A 24475-nucleotide genomic window follows, 5' to 3' on the forward strand; every position below is an offset into this window, starting at 1 on the left:
GCTAATACACTGTATTTACTGAACAATACCTTGCAAATCATGGTTACAGAATGCTTTGCAAACCAATCTAAGTTTTTTCTCTGCATTGTAAAAATTTAAAGAAATAGTCTTCAAATCATTGCCATATAGGCAAAAATTTGAATAAAAACTTAAAACCTGTCTGGCTAAATGAACAGACAGGCAGAAAAACATGCTGCACTACTGTCACACTGTTAAGAGTAGTCATTCCCTTTATTGCTTTTCATGAGGAAGAAGCTGCATGCATTATATATTAAGCAGGACTTTAGACACCTATTTCTAGCATTTCAGGAATTTCACTGAAAATCCATTGGTACTATAATTAACGTTATCAATTCTCACTTAACTGAAGACAAACCCTGGCTGTGGAATGACATACACTCTCAGAACAAAACACAGATAGGCAAACACTTCTGAAGGTCCTTCAGCATATCACGTGGTATACTGATCATGGTGAGAGCAGAAGGATGTTTGAATTAATTGATGTTTGCAGAGTCACAGACATCACGGGATCTTAACTCATATTTAGGGTTCAGAGGATAAGGGCACAGGCCTCTATAACTGTATTACTTCTCTAAGGAGTGCAGTACACACTTCCAGAAAGGCCAAAGCAAAAAAACAATCAACCTGGTAGTCAGGACAACTGTGCTCCCTTCTCCAAGCACAGTATCCTCTAGGCCTGCTCTGAGGACAGTCCAAGCTTAGGGATAAGCCCACTCTCCTGTATGTCCCACATGCATATAATCTCTCTCACAACAGGTACACACTGGGGTAGAAAGCCAAGAAATTGTCTTTTCCCACCTTCTATTTCCCCCTCTTCTGAAAAGCCCTAGGGTCTATAGCAATAAAAACACATCAACAAAAGATGCCAGCCAGCCTAGGACTTGGCAGATGCAGGTTTGAGCTCTGGTTTCTCAGAACACATGTGGTCATCGTTTGGTCATGTTCAAACTGCATGATGGAAAATGACATAACAAGAGTTCTCAGGTAGCAGTTGCAGGAAGTTTGGCCCTCCAGGTAGTGCACAGCTACACTGACACGGCAATTTTTGTTCTGAAAGAGGTACAGCTCTGTTCCAGCACAAGTTAACAAGTTCACTGGAGCTCAGATCCTAAACAGCAACTTGGACCAGACTATCCCTGTTAATCACTCTGCCTTATCACAGCAGACTGCAGAAAGAAAGAGTTCAAATGCACCTACTCCAGAGCTCTGGTAGTACCTGCATGGCCAGAGGGTATACGCACAGGCATGAGGATCACATGCCCCAGCACATCCTTGTATCAAGAGTGAGCCTAGAGCAATGAAGGTCAGCCACATGGCTCACCTGCACTTCTTAACCGGTCCTAGATGTAAAAGCTATCAGGACAGCTTATTAACAAAGCCTTAGCAAAGGCTGGAACAAAATAATATCAAACATTGGTCTGAAATTGGGCTGGTCAGAAGTATCCTAGCAGAGTATTTTTGTATTGACATGATTGGTAAACAGCTATAAGTGCATGATGCCACCACTCCAATTTTGACAGCTCTTCTGCCAGAGAACACAAAGCAGATTGCTGTCAGAAGCCAACCAGCTCTTCCACTGCTTCTGAAGTAGCCACCTGAAAGGCTTTGGTGTTTTCAGAGGGCAGTGGTCTTCCAGATTCCTCCTCAGAAGACAGCAAAATCTTTACTTCCATCTGAGTCCAGTGGCATCTATGTTTCAACTTGAATGAGATCAGAGGGCTGATTCTGAGGCTGCTTTAATAACTGATGCAGACTTTTGTTTGTTAAGGCAGCTCTGTAACACTCTATCAGCACACAAGCTGTGCTACAAATTTGCTTCGCTGGTAAGGTCCTTAATGTAAATTAGAAAGATATTAATATTACCCTTTGATGTCATTTCAGTATTTATGTCATGACTAAGTTGGATAAAGGATTTATTAACATTTAAGGCTATTAGGAAGAAAATTATGTAATTATGTAGAGAGAAGGAGAAAATGAAAAAAATCTCACATCTTATAAATTCAGAAGGATATTGCAGATAAGGAACATACAGTGTCCAAATCAATGTTTTGATTCCTCCAACTCTTTTAAAATTAAGCACTGCATGCTATTTGTAATCAATGTGTTTCTCATAATTCTACAATTACATTTCAAATCCTACCGTGTTGCAAGTTTATGGCAGACGACACCAGTGTCTGTTATTACTTCACTCAGTCTCAGCTCAAGGTGGACCTTCCCCTGAAACACATCAGAAACACCATAGGAATCGTTAGTTTCAAGTATAGCCAATCACACCATTTCAACTTAAACTAAAGCAAGCCAGTTAGTGCAAGTAATTCCAGGAGAAGTATAGAGATTAAGTAACAGCCATGTAGCTAAAATCTGTCAACTGTCAGAGAAACCAGATTAGCAGACATTTAAGTAAATTTCAATGCATACTTCCCAGCATTATCTTATCTCTGTATGTTTTACTAATTGAGGGATATGGAGTATCACAAAAATGTTGTGCTGGAGCTTTATCTATACTTAGCATTTTAAACATTAAGCAACACTATCATTGAAAAGGTATCACAGAAGTGCATTATAAATTAACACCTATATGTTTTAAACATTATTTAAAAGAAATCTCTTAAACAATATAAATTATGAGACAAGCATCAGTAAAACTACATTGAACAACCAAAAAATCCCCCCAAAAAAATTCAACGATGTTGAACACTATTAGATGGTCATCAACTCCTTACCACCACATTAACTTTAGTATGACTTGGGCTAAGATATTATGCTCAAATATGCTAAGAAAATAAAGGCAGTCATGAATACCAATTGCATTCCTCTTATTAATTCCATTATATTTCAAAACACCAGTGTCTACTCCCATTGTCAAAAACTTACAGTATATCTACAGTAAATATGTATATAAATAACAATATATATAGTAAATGCAAAATACAGTTTGCTACTGACCTATTCTGACATGCCAGCAGTGCCAAAGCAGCTTCTGCAAATCATTGTGGCCAGAACTGACTCATTTATCTTCACAAACACCTCCACTTCACCCTTTTTACTAAAGGATGCTAAAATCCACCCTGCCAGTTACTGCTCTAACGTGTGCACCATCTTTACGTCAAATCACACAAAGGTCTCTTGCCAGCCCTTTTGTAAGATATTCCAAATTTAATCTTTCCTCTTTTTCCACATGACCAAAACTCTTCTATTTACAACAACCTCCTGCTCTGTGAGTATGTCTGTTCTGCACAAACAAGGAGAGTGAAGATGAATCACTGGCCTCAAGTTGTACCTATGCTGCTGAAATACACCTTCTCTACAGTAGATTTGTCTGGACACAAGGTGGTGTAGGCAGTTGAAAGCATAGCTAGGGGTGCAGCAACAATTCAGTAGCATGGACATGCACAAGTTCAGTTCAAGGTCATTCCCTGGTCCTCTTAGAATGAGCAGCATAAACAAACTCTGAACTTGGTGCCTGAATACTTGTCCTGAAGAAGCCTATGAGAGATTCTGTTTTTTACTGTTACAGTCATTCTCTTTCCTTCCTAGTGTATTCCCTTTCTCTGGCATTTTGAATAGGGAAGGACCCAAATACGTTTCTTAGTTTAAAAACAAGGCCAGCTGTCTTTTGCCTCATTTTAAACAAAACAATTAAAAAACCCACACAATGCAAAAACCAAACATGTTGAATTTGGCTGTCAGACTCCTGATTCATCTATTTCAGCAAGACAGGTATCCTCCTTCACCCTGTCAGTGTGTACAAATGGCAACATCTGTCACTGGCTTCTGAACTGGAGCCTACACTCATGCGTAAGAGCAGGACTTCCCGGCACAAATGCATAAAAAGCCACTTCCAGACACAGCTCTTAAGGACTCAGTACCACTGCAATGCCCACTGTACCTGTACATGACAAGGGCTGAGCACACAACCAGTCAAGAACTCTGGTTAAGTACATTAGTTTTCTGCCTTTTGTTTTACTATCTTTTGCCTTACTCTTCACTGTTCTCTCTTCTGGGAGGTTACATATTCAATTACAGGAGCTAAACCATTAGTCTCTCGAGAACAAATTTATATTGTGAACCTGTGAAAACCACTGCTGCTATCTTTGTTCAGACTACCTTTACTAGAGAAATAAACATTAATACAAGTTTTGAAGAAACTGAAAGGCAGGAACAGAAATTTAGAAACTCTAGAGAAAATAGTACTTTGTAGAAAAATACTAAGGGAAAGGTTAGATGATCCACAGGATAAAAAAAAAATACTCTGTCCCTGTTTTACAGCTGAAACAGTGCCTTGATCCTGCTCAGACAGGATCCTTGCCAGAGATTGAATCTAAGCTCAGTCCTGGTTTTTCAGGCTACATAAATATATTTTAGCTTCAGCACAGCAAAAAGACTCAGAAAAATATAAAGGTTTGACAGTTTTGAAGTAGAATGTATCAATTACTCAAAACATTTCCATCAAAAAAAAATCTTTCATGATGTTCCTAGAAGCAGCTATGCCTATTACCATAAGCTTCTCACTTGGAAGGACAGGACTTTTTCAGGGAACAAGCTGAAGGAGTGCCAATTCACCTGCTGAACACTTCCTTTTCCATAAACTCCTGATATGGAGGGTGGGTTCATGGGTTGTCCATCCTTCCCAATCATATCTAGCATCACATAATGGGGCCAGCCAGCTTCCATTTTTCAGCTATTGATTAAAGAAGCCATCAGTTGATTGTTTCTTGTAGGCAAGTAGAGTATTGAAAAGGAAACCACTAACAAACAAAGCATTTGAATGGCCTTACAGAGGAAAAACCAAATTATACTATGCTTGTTAAATATACCCTTTGCTACACACACAGTTATCTGAAAACCAAACCAAAATGGTCATAAGTTTGCAAAAAGAAAAAAGCAGACTCAAGATCCTGGTTTTATAGATACAGGAAAAGCCTGCCTCCAATCACCTCCTTTCTCCTTGGAATGCAGCTGTGAGTTACTGTGGATTGAAGCACATTGATCATAAAAGACAAATGGATCACAAAAACTAAAAAAGGCAGTAGTCTGCTATTAAACCTGCTGGACAAGAGGTTTGTCATCACTCACCCTTCTACTTGTCACTAATCTACTCAACTGTGCTGGGAACTTTTCCCTCCAGGGTGAGAGCACACCTTCATGGAAGTTTTCCACTTTTCCCATATGGGGACAATTCCCAACACAGCACATCTCTACTCATTGCTCAGTAGTGTGGAAAGGACTGTGACCCCCTTTTGGCTCTCCACTCCTCATCCTGACAGTAGAGAGGGACTGCCTGCAGTCTCACCCCAGCTCCTGGAGAGCGAGGAAGAAAGAGAAGTAACAGGGACAAACTGTAGTAGAGGACTAGGCTAAGCAAGTGGTATGAACCACAGCCCACTACTGACTAATGACAGCATGATATTTTTTTGAAATCTCAAATTTAGGACTGTGATAGCCCTGGTGTGTTGGTTTATTTTCCCTTGCTGCAAATTGTCTGGAGATATGAGCACTGGAAGAACTGAGCACTACACACCAACCATTCCAAACCAGGGAAGAACCTGTGCTGTTGCTTTCTCTGTCTTTCCATATTTTATTTCAGGATATAACTAATGTTACTGGACAGGTACTGTCTACTTTGAAACCCCCTTAGACAACTTTCTGAGATGTCACTTTCGGGCACTAGTAAAGCTTAAAAGCAAACAATAAAAGGCAGACAAACTCTAAGGGCTCACTAAATGCTGCCCTTGAGGGAGCGGGAGAGGAAAGACCAAAAGGGTGCAACTACTGCTTTAGGTAAATCCAGCCCTGCAGTGTTATCAGCAGCCTCTCATCAGGTCACAGCCTAACAGCAGGTTTGAGAGCAGGAGGAAGAGTTTGTTTGCTGTCAACTCCTGCTGCTTGTAACAGCTGCTCCTTCCTTTAGCAGAGGGCAGCTGAGAAAGGTCTAAGGATCGTCAGATCACAGCCTGCCTGCTGGGCCACAGTGCAGCACACAAGAAACTGGAACAAAACCCAGACAAATCGCTGAGAAAGTGCAACAGCTCTAATGAACACTGCATGGATTCATAAATGCTAAGCAAAGCAGAACTGATGTCTGCTTGCTCTCCATATGTGCAAGCTTGTCAGAATTGCTCAGTAACCAGCAAACAACTTCACATGGCACAATGTTAACTTTCCTGTTTCTAAAATGACAATACAGCCATATGGTCAAAATCCTTATAACTAATCGTGCTTTCCTCTCAAATACTTTGATGAGATACAATATGTAAATATTGTAAATTAAAGGTTTTCATTTTCACAAATTGTGTTCTGCAGATACAAAAACCAAGTATGCTACTTTAAAACCATGTAAATATTGTTCAGCAGTAGGTGCTCCTTACCACATGCCATGTTACAGACCAGCTATGGAAGGGTAACAGACCAAAACCTGTTTGACTGTCTTAGCCCTTTGTCTTGTTAAGTCTCAATACTGCACTCTTACATTCACATAGGGAGGAAGTCTTGCCACAAAGCAGGATCTGGTCAATAGCTGGTCTTTTCCTTTACCAAACATTATTTACCATTGCTGATGCATAGTTCAGTTCCCCTGAAATAATTTTTTCAGTAGGCCTTTAGTCTTGACAATCTCCCCACTCCATCAAAACACACACGTCATCTCTTTGCAAAACAACTAGAAGATAGAAACCTAAGAGCCACTGTTCATAAAACAGAGGGCAACACCCATTTATTTCCTGTTGTGGTGGAAAGCTGATACCAAACCTGGAAGCAGCTTCTTTTTACAATTTGCATATACCCCTTCTTACAGTAGATTGTACAAAATGCATTAGTGACTTATCTTCACACTAGAAGCAATTAAATACTTACACAAAGTTAGTAAACATCAGCGTTGGACAGTGGGACTGCAATGCTCTTAACTCTTCAACAGATAACGTTATTTTATCAATCACTGGAGTGAAATACCCCTATACAGTTGCTCCTAAAGACAATTCACTCAACCTTGTGTGTCTTCAAATGCATATCCTTAAGTAACAATTAGCATCAGAGGCACTGCAGTTGAACGTGATTTGCTCTGCATATATAAAGAGCATTGATTTATACAGAACAGGAAGCAGGCAGATATGCAAGAGTCTGTAGAAACTTCCTCAGTATTATGCAGGTAGAGAAAAAAAACCCACAGTAACACACTTCCAGCCTCTTGTGTAGTTCTGTGATAAACTTGTCTGTCACACAGGGCTGAATGAAGAGGAGCTAATTCAAAAGCTTGTGGTGAAACCTTGGCTCTGATGAACTCAGGGTAAAACTCCCACACTGGCAAGGCCGAGGTTTCATTCATGAAGCCTGACACTCAGGATACAGACTCTGCATTCAGTGGGAAGGCACTGACAAAGGAGGAAAGGTTTTTTTGAGGAGCAGAGAGTGCCCTGGATAGATTCTTCCAGCTAATATAAAGGCAGCATTTCAGAGCCAGTAGTGATATCCAGCACAATAAATGAATTTTAGGTGTACTCTCCAAACATACTTGCGAGTAATATTTTCCACTACTGAAATCTAGTACACCACATGACATTCATATCAGTCCATACTCAGGAACAGGCATGTTTAATCAACAATAGTGAAAGGCCTACGTAGGCAAAATGCTAATGTGGTGAATGGAGGAAGAAGAGCTTCTCATGTCTGAAGAAAGTACTTAACATCAGTAAATCTTTTGCACAAAGCTTTGAGTACAGAAGGTTAAAATGTGAGACAATTTGCTTCCTCAGTGTTGGTTATCTGCCCTTTACATGCCTTTTATTTTTTTTAAGTTGATAGCCAAATAGATATGCTTCAGACACATCAAAGTTCTTATGAGAAGGAAAGGGAAATGAGCAATTTTCAAGTTTTTGTCAGACTTTTTTTGCCCCAACAATGAGTTTTACATAAGACCTTGAGCATGACTGGCTTTGGAAAAGCACTCTGTCATTTAATACTGAGAACTCAGCTGTAAGAGGACATGACCATTTCACATTTGTCAGTGCTGTGGAGGAAGTAACTCAAAGCACACTTGAAAAGAGGAACTTTTAAAACAAGAGCCTGCAGAGGAAAACATGTCAGAATGATCTAATACTCCTCACATTTCTCCCCCACTTTGGCACATACAGATTACATGGTTTGGAGTAGGCTGGTGTATAATGATATTAATCAGAATATCTCTGGATCTTTAACCACTTCACTGATTACACGCACACAAAGGGTATTTAGGTCACGCAGCTCAAATTTCACAAAACAGACTTAAACTATGAAGTTACTGTGAAAAAAATTGAAAGGGAAAACTACTCAAAAACAGGAAAGACCTTTTAAAGACTGCATGTGCACTTGGGCTTAAATTCCACTGAGAACACATGGACCACTGAGAGCATCTGTCATCTACAGCCCTAGGCAAATATCTGAATCAGCTACTGTTGGGTAAACTTCCTTCTGTGAAGAAAAGGCAAACAATTCATGGATCAAAAGAGATGTACACACAACAGCATGGCAATTCTTGCTTCCAGACCTCAAAAAGCGTGAGAATGCAAATCCTGCAAGACAAATGGCTAGTAGAAAAGAAACAGGTCTCATGGAAAGTGTGCAACATCATGCTCGTACTGACTTCAAAGAGCTTAGAAGGTTGTCTTTTCTTGTCCTAGTCCTTCCAGTTGAAGCTGCCTGACTCTTCATAGTCTATTTCAATGCAAAAGTTAAACCATTTTCAGTAATGGCTTAAATGCTGTTTTCTCACTGAAATGTTTGGGCTCTTGTACTGTCAGACACTGGGTGTTTAGCTCTGGGCACAGTACCGTCCCTACTGAGGAGGAGGTAGGCTGTCTCAGAAGATAGGATCTTAAAATAAACTAAACGTGCACAAACCTACCTAGTTATACCTTCATACTTTCAGAACAAGTTTTCCGGTCTGGAAAGTTAAGCCATACTAAGCATGAATGGCTGCTGTCAATTTTCATTCTGCACTCTGTATAATAAAAATTCCTGGTCACATTTAATGTTTTATTCTATATTTAAAAAGGAAATATTCAGATATTATGTCATTTCATATTTGGATGCCAAACACAAATACAATTTTGGTGGAATTTTATATTTGTTCTCCACAGAGCAGCTCAAACTTAAGCACCTAGAGCACAACTGTTGTTTCATCACCCTGCTATATCGAAACAGCATTCAGGGTATACGCTGACAGGACTAGAGCAGACTATGCAATATGCAACTTTCAAACTAGTGAGAGCAAAACCTGTCAGCAAAACGTGGGGGCACTGATGAACCAACAAAATAAAAGCCTGTTGGCTTCAAGAAGCAGTTACAGTCCATTTGTGAGTAACATGGCACTGTGCTCTGATGGCTCTTTCTGCCCAATGAAGGGAAATTCACCTGATGATTATGATTATTTCAATTAGTTAGGTTTGCAAGAATATGAAATGAACCAAAACCACAAAGAGCATGCAGGTGGTGATGCCCGATCTGCATCTGTGGGCTGAGCAGCTGCACAGTCCCACCTGTACTGCTCCATGTGAGACCAAACAGCATCAGTGGTGCTGAAGTCACAGGCCCCTTAGCAGCACTTAGCCTACACAGACAATGCCCTCATTTTTTCCCTCAAGGTGAGCAATCATGTCAGACTCCTTTACTTGCTGTCAAGCAATAAACAGAGGTGGCATTAAACCATCTGTGTAGCCTAACAGTTAACGCAGTCCTGCTGTCAGTAACATCCTTACCTGCAATAAAATTTATAAAGTCAATCTCACTCCAGACAATACAAAGCACCTTTATTAAGGCAGTAAGAATCAGCAACGTTGTAAAATCATAAAACTGAATTCAAAGTCTTGAGCAAAACACCTTGGAAACAATGTTTAATGAAGTTATCAAACATCAACGCATATATATTGATTTTTTAAGCATAAAGAAACTCATACAAATGAGGTACAAACTCTGTTGAACAAAATTTTAAATTCTACCCATTAAGCTTCAGATAGCTCAAAGTATCAGTTCTTACATTGCAAATGTTATTATCCATAATATCAAATCAGTCTTTCTGTTCTGAAAAAAAGAGGTTAAATGTGTACCAGAATTAGGTCACAAGAACCCTGGCATCCAGTATCACAAATATTCCAACATATCCATTGTTTTTAAGCTGGTTTTGAGTTTCTGACTGTGCTGACTGGTCTGCTTAAAACGTGGATATTTTCAGGCTTTGCATACAGTAAAGTCCTACACAGCTTATCGCTGTCACCCAGTTTCTTTGATATTATGGCCTAATGAATTAGAAAGAATTAGAAATTTGGGGTTTTTTTTTAATTCCTCGCTCTGATTGTATGACCTCAAGCAAGTCACATTCTTTCTGACATTTATTCTCACTGCACTCCAGGTGTGGGAGTGACAGTAGCTTACCTCAATACAGTGCTGTGATGTATAACTAAATAGCCATGAAGTGGTCTACAACATGGAAAAGAGTATTAAGGCCACTGGCTGACAAAAACAGAAGATACACGAGTTCCCTGGCACACAGCTCAACGTTTAATCCACTAATATGGCAAATGGGAACAACTGCTCAAATGATAAAACTGATAGCGATAAAACGGCTATTGTACTACCAGCATTTGCATGATTCACTGCAAATTTCAATTTAAAAAAATTTCTTATTTTCCTTAAAACAGAATGAAAATCAAGGAACGTTGCATAAATACTTGCCATTAAAACGAGTATTCTTTTTTTTCTCTTAAAAACGCAGAAGTGTTTAGAAAAACAACTGAGATATCGCAAATGTAAAAATTACAAACACAACAATACTTAACAGGGCAATTTTCTCTTAAATAAGAATTCACACAAAATATTTACAAATCTGCTCCTGGTGTGATGGAAAAACAAAGCCCTCTTGCAGACTACTTAACATAAAGACCTAGGATTATTTAAATAAATGGATAAAATCATCAGACTACTGTTCATATTTACATTAGTGTAATAAATGCTTATCATGGAGCCCAGAAACAGCTTTTAACGTTTAGGTTTTTGCAAAGATACAAACAGCGGAAATGATAAACTGTACAAATAAACAGAATGTGCTTCAGCAAATACTGTGCTACTCCATCCCTCCAAAAGCAAGAGCTGCCTGCAAACCTTTTTGTTATGAGTTCACAACTACATTACCAGTGCTGTCCTAGAAAGCATCCTGGTCTAAAAGATTTCATAAGCTCATTCTGTGTAAATATTGTAACAAAATAAACAATGCAGAAGCTTATCCAAATATTGGCCTTCTTCAACTGATAAATTACAGAGGGGAAGTTTTCTTATCCTACAGGAAATAAACACTAAATCTATTGTTCTAAAGGCACTGTCATAAGAGGCTTTGGAGTGAAAAGACAAGGGAAACGGTAAATGGAACAGAACTCAAAAGGCTGTTAAAAGCCTTTCCATCACCAGTGACATTGAAATGTGGCATTAAAGAGGATCAATATTTTACAAGAGAAAGGCACAGACCGAACAGGCTGCCATGAGGCTTTCTTTGTATCACATGCACAATTACATACTATTTGTCTCTCCAAATAAAAAGAAAATCTAACAGATCTACTTCACCACACATAACCACACTATATATTGGAATGTGTGTGCGGTTTAGGTGTTATTTTCCAACCTGGTAGTGCAGACCTGTATGCAGACTGAAAAGCCAAGACACTGTGTCCAACCCTACCACATAGCAGTACCCAAGCAGCATTTTCCCTTGCATTTATTTGAGACTTTTGCACAGGTCAGACATTCATGTCTGTGGCCTCCTAAGCAAATATTGTGTTTCAAAAGTCATCTGCAATAAATACTTACAGAAAAAAAAAGGAAGAAAGAAAAAAGAAAAATGAAAAAAAGAAAAGAGGAAAAAAAGAAAAGAAAAAAAAGAAAAAAGTAATTGGCTTGATATGTAAATGTAGTTAAAGCAATACAATTATGAGCATTCCCATTGTTTCAAACTTGGTCGAGAAATCTGGCAAGGAGTGGTTTTTGTGTCTGAGATGTACTTGTTGCAATTCCCGTGACAACCTGCCAACATAATTAATTAAAACAGTACCTGAAGATACTATTTTCAAGATGGCTCCGCTCCCTGAGGAATCAACAGTTATTTATAGGGCCTGAAGTTATTTGATACTTGAGAAAACACACCCCTCCTTCAATCAGTGACCCTGATAGTTCATATAGTTTTAATTATTCCTGTAGGCAGAATCCCAACCCTCATTGATTTACACACATTTGTAATTCACCCTGTGCTTATCACCGAAACCTAAACCATATTAATGGGCAACACTTCCTTTTTGCAAAGAAGCAACACATCTGTTCTACAGCTATGAAACCCATAAAGCTGCCATGACCTTGTTACAAATACTCCTTTGCCAAGATATTTCCTTAACAATCTCACCTGTACTTCTGAATCAGCATCAACATGCTGGAGTTGAAACCAGGTGTCTCTGTTATGGTACTTTTGAAGATCTTCTTTCTGTATAGCTACCTTTCCTGGAAATAAACCAGAAGCACAGTTTAAGACATGCTGGAGCTCCCCCAAAGTACATTTCCATCAAAACCAAATTTCAAAACAATGATTTAAGGACTGTCCTTCTCAAGAAATGCTTTAGAGCAAAGCCAGATTGCTTTCATAATTCTTTACACAATACATAATGATGAGTGCAATACTGTGAATGACTTCAAAATTCCTAACACGATACTCACCTAACAGAGGGAAGCACTGGGCCCTGCGGACAAGTTTGTAAGTATGCTTATTGTGAAAACATCATTATTACTTCTCTGACATGTAATTTAACTTGTGGGAACAAAGGCTTGGAAACTGTTGGAGAGAGATTCTTTGAGGCAGATGTCTATAACAAACCCAAAATAAAGTTCCATGCCTGAGTTATTGCTAACAATATTTTAGAATGAGGCTTTTCACTGTATGGTTTTGTAGGAGAAGGGCAACAACTAGAGATGTCAGGTCACAACAGATTCCCAGATTTGCATTTTGAGGCCCTGTTGATCTTCACTTCCTCAAATCTTTAAGAGTTGGCATTGTGCTACCCAAAGCCACCCAAGTACTACCCCTGACTGTAGAGAGAAAAAAACAAACCATCCCAAAATGCTGTGGAGCTTTTACTCTCACCTTTTTTCACCACTCTTATCCCTATTGCATTAGTTGTTTTCATAGTTGGGCTAACAGCAGCCCATTCCATGCTGTGAACTAATGTATATGAAAGCTAGGGACCAACATATATGTAGAATGAAAACTTTTGTCTTGCCAGATCTCTCTCAGGCATTATGCAAAGCACTCTCTGAGGGGCAATAACTTCATCCAAGCATCTTTCTTTGTGTACACCAAGCTGAGAGTGGCATGCCTGAGGAGGACGCTGTCCTCAGAAAGCAGCTTTGGCTTGGGTGGTTCCCCAGGCACTGAGCAAAGCAGCATGTTCAAAATGAAAGAATCCAGGACAGTCAGAGGCATTGACAAGGCTCAGTAAAGCTGGGTTTTGGCAATGTGATTTTGCAGCAGACTTTTTTCGGTCACAGATAGTTCGCAACCACTGCTTTGCTACAGAAACACAGACTTCCTTTTAACCAAATACCGTTGGATAAAATTCACCAATGGATACAGTCCTAGTGGAAAAGACATCGAAGGCTCCCTAAATTCATGCAGTTTGACCAGACAACAGTAATATATTACCTCAACAAATGTTAACAATACAAGGAAAATAATTTTTAAAAAACAACAATCAAACAAAAAGCCCACACACAATGGAAGACTATGAAAATGGCAAGCACAAAGCATTCTCCCTTCTGAAATCTAAAAGCTTATGGATGTCCCAACAGCAAGTTATTACACACCAGCATTCCCTCATTATGGCCTTTTCCTTGAGCTGTTGCTGTATGACCTCACCCAGCCCTCCTGTTTGCTGGGCAGCCCCTCATACCATGCTGCAGCTGCTGCTGCATTCTTCTGTCACACTTTGGCTGTTTCAGTGACAGTTTCCAGACTTCCAGTCCCAGTTTCTAAAGTACTCTGCCATCCATAGTTGCCCTCCATAGTATCTGCCAGAGTTTCTGCCCCAGCTTCTGTAGAACTTCTGACCCATTACTTCAAAGTCTTGCTCATTCTGCACTCAGCAGTCTCCAACCACTGCTTGTCCTTTAAAGATTACCAGATATATTCTCCTGGCAAACATTTAACTAAAGATTAACAAGGCAGATTCATCACCAGGCCTTTTATTGTAGATCAACTGACTTGAAACTCCTTAGAAAAGCAATAATTACATAAACCTACAAAATCATATGGCAGAAAGGGTAAATAAGACATCTGAACCATGCTGAACAGAAGACACCAAGTTATGATGCTAAGAATCTATGTGATGGTGGCTGTGTTTTTTCAAAGCTTCTACATCTATTCTCCAACCACAGTGGTTTGTGGGGAACCTAGTTTCTCTAAAACACTTTGAGAGGAATACATTTAAATGCATGACCTTCCAATAATTGCTTTGGACCTCACTTGAAATTGCTTACTTTCACTGCTTGCTGTCCTCGTTGTACCTTTTAATCTCTTGCAGAAATCCTCCACCCGACTGCAGTGTTGCACACACTTTCCCAGCACCCTCACCTGCAATCAATCTCATTCACAGTCACCTCCCATGCAGGGAGCATCCTTGCAGAAAACTCAGAGGGTTTCCCAATACCTGCATCTGTACATGGCAAAAATGGTGTGATCACTGCGTCCTCTTTCATCAGGGAGCTCCATTTCTCTCTATCAAGAATAGCAGGATAACCCAGGTACAAAGTGTCCACAGGTGATGGCACATGCTCCTGCTCAGAGTGGGTTAATGTGGTGTTACAACTGTTTTGATTAGGAAACTGTTTGAACAGCTCTGTTTGCTCTACACACAAGCAAGTCTTATTAATGACTGAAATCTATTGACTGGGCTGGCTGTAATCCAGGGGGTTTCACTGCATACCAAATGATCCACGAAGGAGAAAAATCTACTAGAAAAAAAAAGGGATGGGGCAATAAAAGAAGGGCCTAAACTTTGGCCACTCTGCTTATAAAAATACACATTACTGATGGGGCAGAAAGTTTGATCTACCCAATTAAATAGTTCTCTGTGTACAGGAGTGTCCCTCACAAATTCTGTTATCTTCACCTGCACCAGCCAAGTCCACATGTTCATCCACCCCACATTCCTCCTCCCCAACACCAGACCCACACTGGGCACAATTAGGTCCTGCCCCACTCTGCACAGTCACTGCTCTGCCACTGGCTGACCTATGTCCACACTGGCTCAAACAACTTCTAGGCTCACCAGAACTAGGTTAAATCTAGGCCAATAATTACAAGCTGTTGGCACCTGTCATTTGACCTGACACTACACAATAAGGACCTATAATTCTCCTTGAAGATAAACCTGACACAAGAGGTCAGAAAGGTTTACCACCACTCATTTACAGGACATTTTCCTCTTTGAAGTTCTTCAGTGTGCTCCCAAATGTGAATCCATTGTCTTGTGCACTTTCTCTAGACTTGGGTGGCTTCCAGGCAGCATCAAGAGACTCTAAATCGTGCATCTGAGGCACGCAGACACTCCTGCTGGTTTCTTAGAGTCGTCCCAGGCTGCAGGGTCTGTATCTGTTTAAGCCTTTTGTATGGGAGGAGGCAGGAAACAGCAGATCATGTTCAACAGTGTAAGGTGTAATTCCAAAACTTAGTTATGTTTTTAAAAGTTAGATTCTCAGCAGTAAGACCAGCAATGAAAGTGTTATTCTCATCTGAACTAATTTCTTTCTGAAGCCTGACACTCACCAGGAGCTCAGAATGAGGGAGGGTAGGAAAATCTCACACACTCCTGCATGTCTCTCACCCATATGGCAGCAATTTCCCTGTGTCCCCTCACTTCCGACTGAACAGATCTTAACTGGCACATTTAAATCATGAGTCCTTTTGTGTTCAAAACAAAGACGCTGCATGCTACACCTGGTCCTTTCCTTCTGTGAACCTCTGTTTAGGGAAAAAACAATATACCAATAATCTGTTATTTGAGCAGCCAGCTCAGGGACCAGTGAATTTACTACCTAGGCCTCTGATGGTCTTCAGAGTGCAAAATCCACATTACAATCCCTAGTACAAACTGATTTAAGAGCCTCCTACTTTTCCCACCCTGGTACTCCTGTCCTCTTAGCAGGCTGTAGTGAAAATGTCAATGAAATTGAGTGAATCCAAAAAAACCCCAAACAACAAAAATAAACATTCTGGGGGAACAGAAGGGAGTAAGTATAAGTTTCAGGGGTCACACGTAGGTGGTGTTGGTATTTTTAATGCACAGGTCATTTCAACTGACCTGTTTTACAGTTTTCCCTACTCAAGAGTCACATCAGCATAGCTGGGAGACTGAAGATGGGAGGAGATCAATAATTTGGGCACAGAGGCAGAAATATGCAATAGAGAAGGGTAGGAATTTCTGGCTACACTGCTTGGGGAAATACTTGAGGAAGCACCACACTCTCAGTGCCCAACCCTCACTGTCTTCAAAAACTTTTCCAACACAAGTCAATGTAGTCCATTAACTTGTCCCTAGACATGCCTGTGCTTGTTAATTCAGGGTCAACATCTCCATACAAAGACTAACAGAGCTGATAATTTGGCTTAGGCATTCTCCATCCATATACAACTACCTTCTGCCTGGATGACCTGTTGGTGGCAAAAGGCTTAGTCATTAGTTAAAGAATTACATCCCACTGTTTAACAACAATTTGTCAGTGTGCAGCTGAGATATGTGAATATTTATGACAGATGCCAGACTAGTAGAAGGTTCCTATACTGAAAAGTAAGTCAAGGCAGCATTAGGAGAGGAGTTGATCATTTTAATGCAGCACAAGGCCCTATCTGAAAAGTGATCCAACAGTTATTTTACAGAAGGCTAAAACCAGAGCATTTCAGGAGCTCTTCTATCTTCTCTTTAGATTATCTCTATCTTGGAACACCTGCACAGTGAAAACAGCAGAACTTTGTATATTGCTGCCAAGTGTGCTACAACAATATAATGTAATGTTTTTTAATACAACATCCTCCACTAACAATGACTGCAGTATAGTTAGTTTATAGCAAAGGGTTAGGTCTGAGTCACACATTAAAAGGCCCTAACACCTAATTAATTCAGTCTTCTTTCAGCTCTAAACAGAGACTACTTTGTCTCCTATATGCTACAGTATTAGGCAATAAGATAGCCTGGAAGCTAGTTCAGTTAATATGGTAACTGCACAGACACACTGTATCAGTAACTTAATTTAAAATCACTGATAGGAAGGTGCACAAAGAAAGTCCCTTTCAACAGCTGGAAAGACTAAGAACAAATCAGAATCGATTTTCATCATTTTAGGCTGCGAGAGCCTTATGAAACTTTAATTACCTTGAAACATGAAGCACCACTGCTATCAAGCCTACCTAAAATTTTATAATTATCTGTATGAAAGGCTATTTCTCATCAAAGAAAATGACAGAAACTTTGCAAGACAAAAAGGGCTACACGCCTACCTTGTTCAAGAACAGCACGAATTCACTCACACCTCCCGTAACATGGAAGAAGATGGAAACAAGCAAACTGCCTCTTTGAGGATTACAGAGGTGAGGATGAGAATTAGGGGCAACATAAGGCTTCAGAGCTTTAGAAGCAGCAGAATGGCTCCTTCCTGGCTGTGCACCATGAAGCACAAGCACTATTAAACCATCTGCTAAGATGGGTTAAGAATTTAGTAGCAATAATGGCAGAACCTTCCAGCACAGCAACAGTGCATCCTACACAGAGTACTGAGATATATGACATTCATGACCCCAGTTTGGTTTGGGGTTTTTTTTAAACTAGTCCAAATATAATATCACCTATTAAATCCATTTTCCCCCTTTTGTGGGATTTATTGTGGATAATGAGGCACAGAAAAGGAGGCTGTGGATAAAACATAGACTCTATCCTTAAAAGTCACAAGGTGCAGCACTGCATTAATTATCCTTTATCAGGGTTGTTTTGCTGGACACAATCCTGAAAACCTCACCTGGTTACGTCAAAATTTAGACTCTCTCTTCCTGTTAAAAAAAACCAAAAAACACCAAAAACTCAAACAAAACCCCCAAACAAACAAAAGAAGCCCTATCATGAGGCCTCTGGTATCAAGTCTCTGCCAATTATTCTGTGGGTTCTTAAAATGTTCATACATTTGAGACACCGGGTATAGCCCATGTTTGCTTGCAACGGGCGAGCAGTCCTAAACTCCAGACTTGCAGTCACAGTTGTCTGCCTTAGTGTAGGCACCCAGAACACTGAGCATGCTGCCTGCACTGAACAACCATCCTCCTACTGCACCGTATCTTCTTAACAGCCCCAGTCTTTGCTTAGCTCAAGTAAGGCAAAAACCAGGCAGATTTCTTAATATCTGCTGGTGGCAAGAGAAGTCAAGTACTGCAGAAAATACACAAAGCCCCCCTCAAACTATAACAGTCAGAGGTAAACTGGGATGATGGATCTGTGGTGATATTTTACATGCAGACAATATTACCACTTGTCATTAGGTAAGGAGAAGGGTTGCAAAAAAAGGACAGCTGAGGTTCTAGCACATTACAAACAAAACTGCTGAGCATAATGTGGGTACTTGTAGGACAAAGAAGGAAAACCAACAACTTTTTGAAAGCTCAACTTTGTTTTACTACTCTTGTGACCATCTGTTATGTTAAAAGGTATTCTGAGTGCATCCCAACAACTTACTCTATGTAGGAAGTATTTATTTTATCCTCTCTATGCAACTGTAGAGAATGACCTCAGGAAAATTCTAGTTAATAGCTTCTTGAGACTTGTCACTGTGGGACAGAGTCATCTGTTTCCTTTATTTCATTAGTAGCTATATTTATACCATACTAAGGAGCTATATTATTCCCACGTCCTACAACAGTCATTACGGAAACAGTAAAAAACAAGTTGTGACTGCTGCTTCAGACATGGTCAGGGTAGAAGAAACACAGCAACACAATTTTTTGTTGAAATCTTGATTTCTGCTTCATGCTGTATTGGAAGATCTTTCCTGCACTTAGCTAGCAACAAGCGTAGTTCAGCAGGGATGATTCTTTTTCATTTTTTTCTTTTAAATCAATACAATAACCAAAAGGTGATGCTTCAGCTGCATTTGGTAAGAGTTACCTAATAATAGAAGATGGCTTGCTTAGATATTTGGTAATAAATGGTGGCAATGCTACAAACACACCTCCTTAGCTTTGAAGTCGCCATTAACAAAAGTACAGACACCTCAAACATGCAAGACTCAAACAACTTTCTATTCCAAAGTGTTTTCACCCTGTGAGAGTCTCCAAGAGCTATGATCTGGTTTCATCTACTTTAGTCCAGAGTAGCTAAGTTAAACTACCTCCAAAGGGAAACTTGTTTTATTGCCTTACTTTCCTTTACCTCCATGAGTATTAAGCCAGAAGACAATTACAACCTGGCAGGATACACTGGCCACAAGAGTTTCAGTATTTTGTAGAACACACCTATAACCTCTATAAAGCTGACTTACAGCAGTTAAATTATAGTAAATGTAATTCACAGAACCACTCACTAGTCTTCTACCCACTGGCTTTCTGCTCACTCACTGAGAGACTTCGACCTTTCACATCTGTGTTTTGTTCAGCACCATTCCATCCCCATCAGCATGGCAACCAACCCTCTCCTCCATGAGGCACATCACAAACCTTCAGAGAAAAGTTCTTACACCCCAGTGCAGTATAGAGACAGTGCAACACTTTTTCCCCCCTGAGAACTTCACAGTGGGGGTGCATTTCCTTCTGTTCACTATTTGCTTAACACAGATGTGAGCACGTCAGTTTCATGCACCTGTTACCAGAACAAATGAAGTGCTGGCGTGAAAAAATCCACACTGATTTAAGTAGAGAATAAATGATTGTGTACTTGTGACCTAAAGGGCAGATCATATTAACTAATCTCTCACCACAGTCTTAAGTGACCTGGTGTGGCACATTTCCTGTTTTTTAATTGATCTGTGTGTTTAAGGTCACAGCCTGGTAGCCTGAGCTGTTCATTACACACCTAGGAGAATACCAGATCAGGGGACAGCACAGAGATGCTTTTCTTTACTAAATCTAGCTCACTCATAAGAGTGTCACTTTATTAGCACACCTTGTCTCATTCAGCATGTCTAAAAAGCTGAAAAATACCCCCAAAACCATTAAAGAACATACATATACATTTGCCTGATGTAGCAGCACTACTATCCTAATATTCCTTCTGCTACATCCAACTAGAGGTATCTTTTTTCCCCATTATTACTGATTGGGTACCAACTCACAGTTTTCCAAGTTAACACCATCTTCTCAATGTTTTTCCGGTTGTAACACCTAGATGGAAATAGCTATTCTATGTATTATACACACACATGTTCCAGCAAACTGGTCTACTACTCCTATTTGATCATTCAGAAACAAACAAATCTGATTTTAAATTCCATTTACCATTACTTTCAGTAGTATATTTCCTCCTCAAAGCATCTCAACATACTGTATAAATCAGTACATAAACTTTAGCCAGTAACAGGCAGGACAAACAATATCAATTAAACACCAACAAGACTTGTTTACTTTCATAATAACTGTATATTTGCCATATTTTATCTAAAAAAAATCACCAACATTTCAGATCCACTGAGCTCTGCATTTTTTCATTATATTTGCATTTCAACTGGCATTCAAAATTCCTTCAAGACCCAGTTGTTCAAGAGTTTATTTGTTTAGCTAACAAATCCTAGATGACTTAGCAATTACAATTAAAAAAATGCAAATGCAATAAACAAACATGCAAACTCCAAAGATATCTTTATCTGCACAATCCTCCCATCCTGTATGCCAAAACACTACAGTATGTTCCAAAACATATCTGCTATACATGTGTTCCAGTTTCAGACTTTGGCTCTCCTCGGAAGTTTATGTCAGAGGTTTCAGGGAGTTCTTGTTTTTCATTTTCTTGCTCCCACACCTTCCGCTTGTGGTGGCTTAAGCATTCTCATCTGTCACACACTGAGTTGCATTTAGGAAGTTTAAGAACTTACCATCACAAACTTACACTTCATATTTGAATAAATAAAAGCATGGCTATTCTGACCTCCAGTCACCTTGGAAATCAGTATTATATCACCAAGAGAAAGTTTTGGAAATACTAAATGGTGAATAAAAAGGAACTCTGCTGAGTAATCATCTTTAAAAATATCTACTTGCCAAATTCTTATAATTTTGACTTACATTCACTCTGCTCTATATGTCTTGAAACCCACTCAAAACCAGCCAAACAAACAATGCGAGGAGATGGTTAAATATACGAGATCACACACAAGTAAATTTGCAAGCTCAGTAACATATGCACTTAAAATTTGTCTCCTGGATGGAAGACCAAACACCCAACTCCACTCTCTGAGAAACATCATTGTTGGTTGAACATGAATAACCACATTTTCTTCAACAGAAGTATCTCATGATAACATAATGTAACAAGTGATCTCTGGAATGCAAACAAAGGGCCCCTAATTGCAGAATTTGGTGGGTTCAGTGAAAAAGAACTTGTACAAGTACTACTCTGACCAAACTTATTCAGTAGGTACCTCTTCTAAACCTTCCTTGCTCAAGCCTCTTGAATGAAAGGTTTGAGTCTTAAGACTGAGCTGAAGAGAAAAGGAATAACTGCTCTGTGGGTTAAGTATCATAGACTTTGTTCTAATGAAAGAGCTCCCTTTCTCAAAAAAACTTCACTGTTGAGCTTTGCTGCTGACTCTTGTTCAAGAGGAACCACATGGGGTTACTCCAGAGCTCTGTTCTTTCCAGAACCTTTTCCTATTACAAGCAGAACATACAGAACACTATCCAGTAATTCTGGATTTTTTTCTTCTTGCCATTGCTATTTATCACACTTCCACATCTCTGAAATGCTTTTCAAAACATGTCTGTGGTAAGGTGGAAGGGGAACAGACAGAGGAAGAGAGGAGAACATGACTACAATAGCTAATACAGACTGCAAAATCTCAATGTAGATGAATAACACCACAATTTTTATTTTCAGTACTGCATCAACAATGACACCAAGCTGTGTGGTGTGGTAGACACATTGGAGAGAAGGAATGCCATACAGGGGGATCTGGACAGGCTTGAGAGGTGGGACTGTGCAAATCTCATGAAGTTCAACAAGGCCAACTACAAGATCCTGCACCTGGGTCTGGACAATCTCAAGCACAAATACAGGCTGGGCAGAGAACAGATTGAGAAAAGCCCAGAAGTGAAAAACTTAGAGGTGTTGGTGGACCTGACCTTGCAGTGTGTGCTTTAGGCTCAGGAAATCAACTGTATCATGAGGCTGCATCAAAACCAGCATGACCAGCAGGTCGAGGGACGCGATTCTGCCCCATACTCTGCTCTCCTGAGATCCCACCTGGAGTACTGCATCCAGATCTGAGTTTCCTTACACAAGAAAGATGTGGACATGCTGGAACAAATCTAGCGGGCTACTAAGTTGACTACAGAGCTGGAGCACCTCTCCTATCAAGACAGGCTGAGATAGCTGGGGTCATTCAGCCTGGAGAGGGCTTCAAGATTTTAGGGCAGCATCCTAGTACCTAAAGGGGGCTGACAAGAGAGTTGGAGGGGGACATTTAGAAGACAGGTAGTGACACGACAACTGGGAATGGCTTTAAACTGAAAGAGGGTAGGTTTAGACTCAGTATTAGGAAGGAATTCTTTACTGTGAGGATGGTGAAGCACTGTTAAAAGGTTGCCCAGAGAAGATGTGGATGCCCCATCCCTGGAAGTGTTCAGTGCCAAGCCAGATGGAACTCTAAGCAACCTGGTTATGTGTAAAGTGTCCACTTTACTGTGTTTCAACCACAGGGGTTGAAACCAGATGACCTTTAAGGTCCCTTCTGACCCAGGCCATTCCATGATCCCATTATCAGTATGGTAACACACCAATTTGCCTACCCAAGGATTCTGCAAAAATTAACGTTGCCTTTTCCTGAATCATAGAATCGATTGGGTTGGAAAAGACCTCCAAGATCATCGAGTCCAACCCTTGGGCCAACTCTAGTCCATTTACTAGATCATGGCACCCAGCGCCACGTCCAATCTCAGATTAAAAATCTCTAGGGATGGTGAATCCACCACCTCTCTGGCAGCCCATTCCAATGCCTGATTACTCTCTCTGGAAAGAATTTTTTTCTGATACCCAACTTAAATTTCCCCTGGCAGAGCTTAAGCCCGTGCCCCCTTGTCCTATTGCTGAGTGCCTGGGAGAAGAGACCAGCCCCCACCTGGCTATAACTTCCCTTCAGGTAGTTCTAGACAGTGATGAGGTCACCTCTGAGCCTCCTCTTCTCCAGGCTAAACAACCCCAGCTCCCTCAGCCTCTCCTCATAGGGCTTGTGCTCCAGTCCCTTCACCAGCCTTGTTGCTCTTCTCTGGACCCGCTCCAGCACCTCAATATCCTTTCTGAACTGAGGGGCCCAGAACTGAACACAGTACTCAAGGTGTGGCCTCACCAATGCAGAGTACAGGGCAAGGATCACTTCCCTGGTCCTGCTGGCCACGCTATTTTTGATACAGGACAGGATCCCATTGGCCTTCTTGGCCACCTGGGCACACTGTTGGCTCATGTTGAGCTTCCTGTCAATTAGTACTCCAAGGTCCCTTTCTGCCTGGCTGCTCTCCAGCCACTCTGTGCCCAGCCTGTAGCGCTGCAGGGGGTTGTTGTGGCCAAAGTGCAAGACCCGGCACTTGGCCTTGTTGAACTTCATCCCATTGGAATCAGCCCATCTCTCAAGTATATCCAGAACCCTCTGCAGAGCCCTCCTGCCTTCCAGCAGATCAACACTTCCTCCCAGCTTGGTATCATCAGCAAATTTGCTGATGATGGACACAATCCCCTCATCTAAATCATCAAAGATGTTAAACAGGACTGGACCCAATACAGACCCCTGGGGAACACGACTAGTGACCGGCCGCCAGCTGGATGCAGCTCCATTCACCAGCACTCTCTTGGCCTGACCCTCCAGCCAGCTCCTAATCCAGGAGAGGGTACACTTGTCCAGGCCATGGGCTACCAGCTTTTCCAGGAGTATATTATGGGAGACAGTGTCAAAGGCCTTGCTGAAGTCCAGATAGACCACATCCACAGCCTTCCCCTCATCCACCAGTGGGTCACCTGATCATAAAAAGAGATCAGGTTGGTCAGACAGGACCTGCCCCTCCTAAACCCATGCTGGCTGGGTCTAATCCTTTGTCCACCCTGAAGGTGCTGTGCGATTGCACTCAGGATGAACTGCTCCATAACCCTGCCAGGCACGGAGGTCAGGCTGACAGGCCTGTAGTTGCCAGGGTCCTGCTTGCAGCCCTTTTTGTGGATTG

At 40.7% G+C, this 24475-nt stretch overlaps 1 protein-coding gene across 2 annotated transcripts in view; it reads right to left on the minus strand.

Moving 5' to 3' along the window:
- RASA3 (RAS p21 protein activator 3) overlaps positions 1-24475 on the minus strand; it is a 134205-nt gene that overhangs the window by 54510 nt on the left and 55220 nt on the right. For both annotated transcript variants that reach the window (XM_071573662.1, XM_071573744.1), the window contains exons 4-5: positions 12434-12528; positions 2162-2238 (exon numbers count right to left, since the gene is read on the minus strand). In XM_071573662.1, the coding sequence (XP_071429763.1) occupies positions 2162-2238; positions 12434-12528 (172 nt within the window). The remainder of the gene's footprint in view (positions 1-2161; positions 2239-12433; positions 12529-24475) is intronic.

This window comes from Pithys albifrons, chromosome 1 (genome assembly GCF_047495875.1).
Source record: "Pithys albifrons albifrons isolate INPA30051 chromosome 1, PitAlb_v1, whole genome shotgun sequence".
Classification (NCBI taxonomy): domain Eukaryota; kingdom Metazoa; phylum Chordata; class Aves; order Passeriformes; family Thamnophilidae; genus Pithys; species Pithys albifrons.